This window comes from Serinus canaria, chromosome 2, assembly GCF_022539315.1.
Source record: "Serinus canaria isolate serCan28SL12 chromosome 2, serCan2020, whole genome shotgun sequence".
Lineage (NCBI taxonomy): Eukaryota > Metazoa > Chordata > Aves > Passeriformes > Fringillidae > Serinus > Serinus canaria.
This window is the reverse complement of record NC_066315.1, coordinates 32858273-32870245: the sequence shown is the minus strand read 5'-3', so window position 1 is coordinate 32870245 and position 11973 is coordinate 32858273. Positions and strand designations below refer to the sequence as shown.

The 11973-nt window shown below is 38.9% G+C and overlaps 1 protein-coding gene across 1 annotated transcript; it reads left to right on the top strand.

The window, feature by feature from the left end:
- Positions 1–6976: 6976 nt before the first annotated feature.
- NPVF (neuropeptide VF precursor) lies at positions 6977–10479 on the top strand. Its single transcript, XM_009086057.2, has 3 exons — positions 6977–7149; positions 8956–9328; positions 10185–10479. Exons 1-3 carry the CDS (start codon positions 7009–7011, stop codon positions 10190–10192), a joined length of 522 nt encoding a protein of 173 aa, XP_009084305.2. The 5' UTR covers positions 6977–7008; the 3' UTR covers positions 10193–10479.
- Positions 10480–11973: the final 1494 nt, after the last annotated feature.

Sequence of the window (11973 nt, the reverse complement as noted above, 5' to 3'; positions counted from 1 at the left end):
AATGCTGAACACCACTGACAACTCCTAGAAGGACCAATATTTATGAAGGTTTAGACAATGCTCTAAACCTTCATAAATATTGAAGGTTTTTTTTATTTATGAAGGTTTAGACAATGCTCTCAGGGACATGGTGTCACTCTTAATGTGTCCTCCACAGGACCAGGAGTTGGACTCAGTGATCTTGATGGGTCCCTTCTAACTCATCAGATTATATAACAAATTATTATATAATTAATTAGGGACCCCTGTGTAACAGTTTTAAAGTGTTCTCCTTCAAAACAGAGTGAGGTGAAATGCAGCTGTTTCACTACCCATGGGCCCCAAGCTGGCACAGTAATTAAACCTGAGTAATCCTGGTGTTTTCCTCTAGATCCTTTTATTTGAAAATGGCATAGCCCATCCTGTATTCAGCTTCTAGATTTGTCCTCTCAGTGCTTTTTTCCCACCTTATTTATTTCTTCAAGGGCTTTCCTCATTCAACTGCCCTGAGATATCACAGATGAGTGGTAGAACAACCAGTACACCTTACTATTCCCAGCCTTCCCATTAGAAACATTCTGATCCCATAGTCACACCATAAGGATCAGATCTTCACAAGAATCTGTCCTCTGTATTTCAGATGAAGAGGGAAGCAAAATTCCATTAAAAAAAAAAAAATTAAGAGAGAAAGTAGGGGAGAAAAGTGACTTTTTTTTTCCCCACAAGACCATAAGAACTTCAGAGCTAAAGCAGCCAAACTGTCCAGCAATATCCAGTACAAATGTCAAAGAAAGCTGCACAAGATTGGCAATAATGGGGCCACTGTCTGCACTGTTAATCTTGCCTCTTTTCCATCAAGTCGGTACCTCCCTTCCCCAGCACTATTTCACCCAGCTGAGAAGCCCCTGACCTTCTTCCTGGGAGGTGGCCCTGGCAGGAGGCTTGCTCAAATAAGCTGGACCTGATTCTCCAGCTTTGTCAGTAAAGTGCTTGTAGTCCTTTTCTTACCCACAAAACACAGGTGTTCTCTCTTAATATTTTTCCTCTCCTAAATTGTTTACATTTTTCCTTAGAGTGAAAATCAGTCCCTGCAACCCCCAATTCAGCTAATATGTAATTTAATCTTCAAACTCCTATGTTTATGTACAAGACACAGGGGAACTATTAAAAGAGCATCATAATTCTGAGAAAAAAAAAAAAAAAAAATTCTGAAAAAAGGGAGAACAAGGAATGAAGGTATTTGTATCTATAACTAGCACAAGTTCCAAACTGAAAAAGTGAAGGGAAAACATGGAATAATGAATCTATTAGGAGTCCCTTGGTTAATTGCTAACTTGAAAAAAATCTACTAATGATTTTTTAAAGTCCTGAAGGAGTTTTTAAGGCATAATTTAATGCTGTATTTTTTCTCATGCACTTTCCATTGCTGCCTGTGGACTCTATATTTAATCAGATTTCTTGTTCTTGTAAGACTTTATGAAGTCCTTCTTGATTTGCAGCCAACCAAAGCACTTTTAATAATGTATGGTAAAAGGGTTAAATTTTTAATAGACAAGAATGGGCAAGAGTGCTACAAGCTATAGTAGATTGGTAAGTATGGTATTACACTCTGCAGAATAGTTAGTGAAAAGGAAGATATTTATATCTCAAATGTTATTGAAAACATGTTTATTTTATTACTAACGCAAATGCATAATTTAAGAACCTGTCTAATCTGGAATTATTGTTCACACCTTATTTACCAAGAAGACAAAGTCATTTTCAGCTTGTTACCATTACAGCTCAAGCCTCTCATTGTCTCTCATGCTGTCCTACTGCTCCAAAAGCTCAAGGAAAATAAATTAAAATGTAAAATGACACATCTATAGTCTGTATTCAGGGAATCAAGGGGGTAAATATCTTCTAACAGTGGTGAGTAATTCATAGGAGTTAGCCTAAAAATGAGATTACTTGTACCTTGATATTTGTATGATATTTGTCCTTTGTTTCCTACCACCCAACTAACAGGAAAGCTCAGGCAGGGGAAAACTTGGTTTAAAACTAAAGGTCTGATTCTGGAAATCAGAGAGGGCTATTTCATAAATGTTATTTTTCCATACCAAGCTACAGTACACAAAGAATGGGGCTTTCACAGTGGAGTAAGTTCTATTCTTTCACAGTAGAGTAGGTTATCCTATTCCAGAACCTGAGCTAATGCCTCATTAATAAAGATCAAAATTATCACTGTGTCCACAGTAAATTTACTGATGTTGAGGCTTTATACCTGTGGTATTTCAGCAGAGCCATTCCTGATTTGGTTTTGGTTTTCTAATGAAATGTGGCAAGTCTGTTTCTCTGTGCATAAGTGTGTGTCTGTCAGTCACCCTGGATAACTTTCAAGTCTAGCAGTCCAGTTCAGTCACATCTGGCAGGGAAAAATCTCTCTGAAATAACAGGCATAGCAAGAGAGGATAGAGACACTGCTCACAGGGACATCCTACAGTAAGGTTAATCCTTCCTGGACCTCAGAGATTACCCACTGTCATTTAATATTCAATCAGTAAGTTATGGGAAAGCAAGCTTCACCGGTTCCCCCGATCACTGAAATATTTATTATCAGAATGAGAGGGACACCAGGCCTACATCTGCATTCAGAGTCAGGGTACTGAGGGAAGGGAAGGTATCTGCTTGGGGTCATACATATTCCAGGCAAATACTCCTTGCATTGTGCACCAGAACTGAAGCACAACACAGCAAAGCAAACACAACCCCCTGCATGCCATAGGAATGGGTGAAAAATGAATAGAAGTGCTTGCCAATGATAAGAGTTGCAAATTTTTAAATCTTCTTACTTCAAAATGAGCCATAGGATAGGTCATATAATATATAATGGCAAAATGAATGTATTATGAATGATTTATCATTATGGAAATGCACAGATGCTTATTGGTGTCATGAGTCATATAACATGCAATTTTCACACAATATGTTGTTAATAATGGATAAGAATTTATCAGTATATTCTCATATGAAAAAAGAGCAATATTAAAACTTGTTCTTTCACTGGAATCAAATAATTGTGCATGGAATTGAGCTACTTTTGCCATTACTACTAATTATATATTAATGTCAAATTTTTAAAGTATATCCATCAACTTGTCACAGATCAGATCCACATTACTCTTATACCACTAAGCCCAAATGCTCCTACCTAAGTGCCAAAATGTGCCTACCTACATTAAATGAAGGGAAAACCAGAAGCAAACACTACACTACCTTGCCCTAGTCTCTAGTATGCACCAGGGGGAAAACTTGAATTGTCACTGCCTGTGAGGTTTGTTTCACATGTAGATGGCACAGCTCATTCCTATTGAACTGGGGAATTTTAAAAACAGAAGTCCAGTTATGTTAAAGTCCTCTGAATAGCTTGGCTGATGAGTGATGTAAGATGGCAAGAAAAAACAAGCATAGGACCAGAGGCTAAGAACTCAAAAATTATTATCAACAATACCCAGAGCTGTTTCCCCTCCATGTGCCTTGATCCCTTTGTGGATCAAGAAGAAGCAATTAAAGAATAAAGAGCCCACTTCTACAACACAATGTGTCACCAACAAATGTGTCTTCCCTCTGCCAATAAATAATTTTAATTGATCATGACAGGATGCCTCAGCTGCCTCAGCTGGAAGTCAGCTGGGCCAGCTAATGCTGCTGCTGAAGTCATGATCACATTGATGAAGAGCACTCATGTTATCCATTCTGGTACTTGAGCAGTAGGGTCTGACAAGTCCTTCCTCAGGAAGGTAATGAACAATCACTGTAATTTCTTGACTAAAAATTTCCAAGGAGTTCCTGCTGTAGAGCCCTCAAAGGCAAATTAATTCATTAGAAAGTACAAAGACACACAACTCCCTGACTGCCTGGCCTACAAAACTCCTGAAAACTTCACTCTATGTTGATTAGAAAATCAATATACATAGGAGACAACCTGAATGTCAAGAAAGCCTGATTTGGAATGGACAACAGCAATACATTATCTTTTTCTGTCCAGGGAAAGCCCAATTTATATTCATGCCAAACAATGTAAGAGAGAATTTTTGGATCTTGCAAATACTGTTTAATTTAGAGGGCAAATATTTTCACAGAGTTAATTACAAGATCATTGATCAAGAGAGGTTCATAAAGCAGCAGCTAGATAAAAGGAAAGCCTGGTGGTAAATGACCACATTAGATAGATATTAGAGTATGAATTGCATTCTTTATTGTTATTGTATGTCTTTATTGCCTTTACCACAAAGTAAAAGAACTTGGAAAATCTGTCTACTCCCACAGATTGAAGCCCCCTGACATGAGGCTCCAGAGAGTCAGGAATCCACATTCAGCCCTTGGTGAGAAGAGACAATTGCTGCCCCTGAACTGCCAGAGCACTAAGAGAACATAGGCTCCTTCTAGGGGTCTTCTCCACTGATGTTTTATTCCTTCTGTTTTCCAAAGAATTTGGCTCAGATTTGCAAATACCAAAATTTTGGTACACCCAGAATTCCATTTCCCTGCTGTGAATATTATTTAAAAACAGAAGACAAGTCACCTACTCTGAGAAGAGGGCTCATGACAAGGCACTCTGAGGACAAATGCATCATTGTGCATTCTTGCTTCCTGCATGCATGGTTTATGTGTGCTCATACAAAGCCTCTTCATGAATCACTGCTGGTATCTTTTCCCTCCCTATCTACCACATCCCACTCTAAAGCACCTTGTAGAACAGTCTCAGAGAATGCAAGGGGAGCCACTGCCCCTTGAGACTACACAGAACTCTGCTTACTCCCATCACATGAGCCAGAAAAGGGATCTTGCAGCCCAGAAAGCCAACCTGGGCTGCATCAAAAGAAGTGGGGCCAGAAGGTGAGGGAGGTGACTCTGCCCCTCTACTCCACTCTCATGAGATTCCACCTGAATTATGGCATCCAGCTCTGGGCCACTGACATGATAAGGACATGGGTCTGTTGGAGGGGGTCCAGAGGAGAGCAATGAAGATGATCTTTTCCTATGAAGGCAGGCTGAGAGAGTTGGGGTTGTTCAGCCTGGAGAAGGGAAGGCTCCAGGGAGACCTTAACCACCTTTCAATACTAAAGGGAGCCTACAAGAAAGCTGGAGAGAAACTTTTTACAAGGGCCTGTGGTGAAAGGACGAGGGGAAATAGCTTTAGACTTAAAGAGAGTGGATTTGGATTAGATATGGGGAAGAAATTCTTCACTATGAGGGTGGAGAGACACTGGAACAGGTTGCCAAGAAAAGCTGTGGATGTCCCATCCCTGGAAGTGGATGGCCAGCTTGGAAGGGGTTCAGAGCAACCTGATCTAGGGAAAAGCACCCCCAACTATGTCATGGGGGGTTGGAACTAGATGATCTTTAAGGTCCCTTCCAACTCAAAATCATCTATGATTCTATGGTCTTTGAACCCAACCTTTTCTGCTATCAGACAGGGCCAGAAGGATTGCACACCACAAAGAAAAAAGCAGTACAAAAATGTAAGTGTAAATGTAACTGTACAACAGCAAAGTGACATACAAAATTATTAAAATACACTCTTTTCTCACAGGAGCTCCTAATTCTCTCACTGATACCATTCTCATCTATTTTAGCAATCTCTGCCACATAAAAAAATTAGCAGAATCTTTGACACCCTCTCCACCAGGGGAAGCTTCTCTAAGAGAAACTGCCCCTTTTCACTTCCAGCTCTGTCAGTGGGATGTCCTTCTGAAGGCTGCTTATGACTTTCAGGATCTCAGTTTCAGAGAATCTAAGGTAGAACTGACTATGGGCATGCACCTGTCGAAAGAGCCAACTTAAAAAATGAGGTTAGCTGCAAATCCTTCAGCTTTACTGTGCAGCAAAGATGGTAGCATACTGTCAACAGATAAACAGTCCATATAACCCATGCTGCCCACAGCATAAAACATGTTCTCTTGGGACAACATTGCCAGTGCTGTGATGGAATGGACATTTTACAACTCTGGTGTTGAATTGCAAAATAACCTGCCTGGAGTCCAATTTGCAGTGTGAGCACTTAATGCGAGCAATCAAATTTCCTCCATATGGGGCTGATTTTAAGTACTAATTTAAATCAGTTCAAGAATTTAGGAATAACAAATGGAAGAACAACACAATATGGGTTTTTTTTTTTCTAATATTAGCCTGACTCACCAGCCTATCTAACAATCAATTCAATGTGTGCTTTAAGGGTAGGTTTAGTCTACATCCTGAAACTCCTTCTGGGTTATGGGCATGCATGGGCAGTCCAGTGCTTTCACTGTGTTCAGCTAAGTGGCAGATTAAAAACCACTGCTGGAAATTTGGCCTGAAAAATATAGATGCTACATAACCTTTGGAATTTCTAAAAAATTACCTTATGGGCAGGTTTTTAAGAGCATGTACCTCACCCATTCTGAATGCAAGTTAATATGTCAAATTTAGATCATAGGCATTATGTGCGTCAATAGGTCATGTTGATTCATAACATCTCTTAGGATCTGATCAACAACTCCAATACACAGCACTTGATTTTAATGGGACAAATGTTCCTAGGTGTAGATAAGTATAAACAAGCATTCTGTGGTCCAAAAGGACTGTTTGAGCAGAAGAATGCTTCCATGGGGAAAGCTTCCTTTCCTAGTTCTGCTTAGGACACCAATACAAAAGCAAGAAACAAGGTGATTTTGTCTACTAGTGATGGAGCACTGTGGCTATTGTACATCTCTACTGTTGAGGCTCTCAAAATTAGCTAATTAAGACATACTTCACCAGAACAAAATATTTGTAAAGTCAGCGTGTCCCTAACAAGGAGTTATGTTGTCTAAGAAGCTTCACAAAAGAAATTCCCAACATTCTTCCAATATATTCAAATTACTTCCCTAATTAATACTGGGAATTGGAGCTTTAGAGACTGATGTCATGGTGAAAAAATTTTGTGTTGTTTTCTGATTATATAAAAAGATGGCAGTTTTATTTTCTGTACAGATTCTGAGCTCTCTAAGTAAGCTTAACTTGAGAAAAATGAAAGCCTTTTCAACCAAGGAGTTTATTCTGTTTGCTTTAGCTACAGATGTCTTTCTCACATCAAACAGCATGTGCCTAAATGAACCAATGAAGTCCAGGCTGGAGAGCAGAGAAGAGAGTGATGATAAATATTATGAGGTAAGGTCTGTATTATTGTGACGTTGTTTGGGGGAACTGTGGGTGAGATCCTGAGCACACTGGATGTTTTGGCACAGGCTGTCCTAAACTCATGCCACAGCATTCAGCATTGCAGTACTAGCAGTATGAAAAAAGCTTGTCAAAAGAATTTTCGAGAAATTCCTTTGCTCAAACAGGAGTTGATTGTGTAAATCAACTCATGCTCCAATTTCCTGGCAGTACAGCTTTGTGATTAGGCTGCAACTTTTTCTGAAAAGCTTCTTACTTACACAGTGAATCCTCAATTAACATTCCTGTCAGGTGTTTTATACACGTAATATACCAGATAGATTGTTAATCCAAAATTAATAAAGGCATGCTTGTAATACTCAAAGAATAATGATAAACAGAGAACATTTAAAATCTAATATTCTTAATGGTCTTAAAATTTTACTCTGGAAATTGCCTATAAAAATTTCTTTGCAGGGTTGCACATTTATTATGTCTCTGTAGGTGCCAAATGAAATTTGCACACTTCATCTGTATTATTTATCATGTCTTCCCTGTAAATATTCCTTACGAAATGGGAGCCAAGCTCTCCTTTTGACTTATCATCATTGGTATAATAAACATCCTTCAAAACAAAACACAAATTCAATTATGCTAGTCAAATCCTCTGGACTTTAGCTCACTATCTTTTATGTACTTCCAGAAGCAGTGTGCAGGTGCAATCAGAGGGATAGTTTATTTAAAGTTTTAATCATGAAGTGTGAACTAAAATGGCTCATTCCTGTTCTCTGCCAGTAACTGGAGAAGCTCACAGGCAAGACAAATAGGGATAAGGAAGGAAATTATGATTAGTAGCATTTGTGTCTTTAACTGAAATTTAAATCCATATTTGTACATATTTGCTGTTAAGTCCTGGAAACTTATTTTTGTCACAAAAGTAAGTTATTTTCAGTGTGCCAAGGGAAGAACAGTGCTCTATAAGCAGGGTCATACTGATAAAGCTCTTTTTTAGGCAACAGCTGCCCTCAGCATCATGAGACAGGTAATATACTAGGCTCAGTTCTTCACTGTATGACAGCACAGATACAGAAAGTGTGTTTTGTGTTGTTTGCACAAAAAATTAGGAGCCCAAGAGCTCCAAATCTTGTGGGCTAGTGGAGGACCAAAGCCATTTAAAGCTCAGGGTAACTTCTATGCTGCAAGGCCAGAACTGGTATAATGAGAACTTGACCCAAAAGCTTTCCATTCACTTCCCTGCCTGATAGCCTGGATGGATATTGGGTCCAAAGCACCCACCCAAAGCTGAGGAAGAAATAAGCTGTGCCTTCAGGTAGCTTGGTCCATCCTCCTGTTCATCCAGACCAGATGAGAACAAGTCAGGGTCTGTGTGAAGTCACAAAATATGTTCAGCATCTTCCACTCCAAAGAACTTCAGGTGGTGATACTAGCAAATGTGGACCTGAGAGCAACTTCTGTCCCATCTTAACTGAGTGCATAGGTACTGACACCTGTGCCCAGAAATATTTCCAGCTGACACCATTTGAGCTGAACCATTTGCTGGCACTGAGATGGAAATATGCCCTTGTGGTCAGAGCTCTGAAAAGGTAAGCAGGACAATGTCAGCATATGAAGTAATCCATACAAAGGAGCTCACCATACAATGGAGTTTAGCAAATAGATTGAAAAACCATTACATATTCAAAAAAAAAATAAGAGCAGCTTTCTAAGGAGGTATGAAATTGAATACTTTGTATCATTGGTAATTGGAGTAATGCCCTATAAAATTATCATATCCTTTTAAAAATTATTTTTCTTTAGATTAAAGATAATATTTTGGAAGAAAAGCAGAGGAGTCTCAATTTTGAAGAAATGGAAGACTGGGGATCAAAAGATATCATCAAAATGAACCCTTTTACAGCCAGCAAGATGCCAAATTCAGTTGCTAATTTACCTCTTAGATTTGGAAGAAATTATCCAGAAGAAAGAAGCATTAAACCATTTTCTAATTTGCCCCTGAGATTTGGAAGAGCTTTTGGAGAGAACATACCTAATCATGCTCCAAAGGTATCACACAGGCTTGAGAGATCTCCACTTGTTAAAGGTTCCAGTCAATCACTTCTAAATTTGCCACAGAGATTTGGGAAGTCACTGGCTGTCAATCTGCCACGAGACATTCAGGAATTCGTACCAGGTAATGCTACACAAGTGTTCAAGCCAAATATTAAAATGCATATTAAATCATAGGTTAGCAATGATTAAATACAGCTAGAATTCCTCTAGGAATATTCCTAAGCATTTCAATATGAGTTCAATTTGCCAAAAGAAAGATTGCAGTTCATCAAATCAAAATGCCTCATCAAAAGTAGTAGAGAACCTTTTTATATAACCTTTTTTAATGAGAAGGTGCCAAATAGCCAAATCTGAAAATGTTCTTATGACAGGATTAGATTTGATGCTTTTTTAGATCAGGTTTCATTTTGAAAAGCCATAGCTTTGGTGAAGAAGGTTCAGAACCATTAAAATATCCCATTTCAGCACTATAAAATTACAGGCTTGCCTAAAAATTACTCCTCCATTTTCTAAATTTATGCAAATTAGAGTTAAAAAAGACAAAATTCCAAGCTGAACCACAGCATTCTGAAAATTATTTTTTCTCATCCAATCCTATTTTTTTCATATTTTCTTACTGAGACAATCTTTGAGACTTTGATTTTTCATTCCACGCTATCATGGAAAAATTTTTATGACATCTCAGAATTATTTTCAGCACAGAAAAACTATTTCCTGCTGTTAGTAAGAATAATTTAAACCAGCTCTTCAACAACAGTCCTTCTTATCATAACTGCTGCCTTACTGGAACTGCCCATTTCAGCTGGCTACCCCTGACCTCCATCTGACACACGAATAAAGCAGAAGTTCAGGCCAGAAAAGATAACAGATATATTAAAAGCCAAGGTTCTCTTTCATTTAATTTGATTCCTTTCATTCCTTTCTCACTGTCTCACCTAATTATAACAGCTTTTGTTTTATTTGTCTGGTATTTTTAGGGATATGAATTCTAACAGTTACGTTAATACTGGAATGAAATGATGAAGACAGAATTTGAAAGACCTTGAAAAGCTGCAGTGTGTTTTCAAAACTAAAGGTCATCAAAAGGAAATGTGTGAATTGAAATGCAAACCTGCCTTCATGTATGCATAATGTCTTTTTTTCTGTACAAACCCTTGACATATAAGGCAATGATAATTGTAGTGATTGTTGTGGTAGTTTGCTTCAGTGGTGGTCTAGTATAAATTCTATTTATTTCTGTGCTACTTATGTCCTATTGGTTGTAAAACTGAATTTCAGAACAATGTCTGTGTAATTTACAGCATTTAAAGCAGAATTTAAAAAAGCATAAAAAAAATAAAGGTGCATGGTTCAAATAAAAAGAAGCCTATGATGTGAATAATAACAATGAGAAGCAGGATCAAAACTGCTGATAGTCTTTGTATCATGAGCAGCTAAAGAAAATCAAGTGTTGGGAAAACATTTTTCCTGCTTTTTTGGGGTCATCTTGGATATAAATCTGAAAGGCAACTTGTCTCTCTGGCAGCTGGCTCCTACACCTCTTCTTCAGCTCACCAGCTAGTCCAGCTTTAAACTGACATTAGAATCACACACACAAATGTGTGCCTTCATCAGCAGCCCTTTGATGCTCAGTCTGTTCAATAGCTTGGAACCAGACAGTCTGTCTCTCTCCAGCTCCTAGCCCTCAGACCTGCAGATCACTTTGACTCCCCAGTTGCTGGCAATCAGACCATTCACTCTGCTGTCCAGCTAGCCTGGCTTGAGATGTGCTATCACATCACACCCACCCATGTTCACAGTGTCCATGCAAAGTGCCCATTCAGTCTGGCTGAACCTCCTCAAGGCATTGAGTGGTTCTGTTCAGGTCTCATCAAGAAGTGCTCTGGGAGTTCTGCTTTTTGCTACTGTCCTGTTGACTCCTCTTCCTCAAGGTTTGGGACTCTGAGAGTTTATTACTTCTCCTGTCCTTGTCTTAGTCTTTATGCTGAAAAACCAGCAACCAGGTGTCCTTACATTCCACCTTTACAAGAACTTGGAAAAAACCCCTATCAAATTGATCAGATCAGTTCATAGATGGGACAGAGGCTGAGTTGTCATTCCTCCACAAAGTTAATGAGGTTACAGGAAACACAACACTATTCAACCTGTGCCTGGTGAATCTAATTCAATCCAAAGGAATCAGACTATAGTCCTGAGAATATCTATTCTCTCTACTCACTCATAGATGAAATAACAGAGATAGGAAACTCTAAACAGATAAAAACCAGTGAGGTTACACTTTCTGAATGACAGAGTCCCAAACCAATCTTTGGGTTTTTCTCTGAGCCTCAGAAAACACTGTACCTAACAAGTGCTGTTGAAAGACCTGTTTTGCAGTATAACACTTGGGTACAGCAGCCAAGTCCATGCTGGAGGACCCTGGTCAACAAATTGTGTGTGGGGAAAGTCAAAGATCCAGGCTATGAAGTAGAAGTCTTGCCATTGCCTACCACCAGAACAGGTGCCATTTATTCCTCAGTCAGGAAAACCAGGATCTTTAAGTGATTTACAGTCAAATGGACAGCAGAAGGAAATGCTCTGAGCTTTGAGCTGTGCTTCTGGTCCTGCAAACCTCACTGCACATCATGTGAACCAAAAGGAAACAAGATTTGTGAGAATCCCTGAGCAGCAATAGAAGCTGCCTTTTTCAGGCACATATCACCTAGCAACAGGGAAAGGGTACACATCTATTGGCATTAATGATAGCTGCTGTGGGAGGAAGGCAAA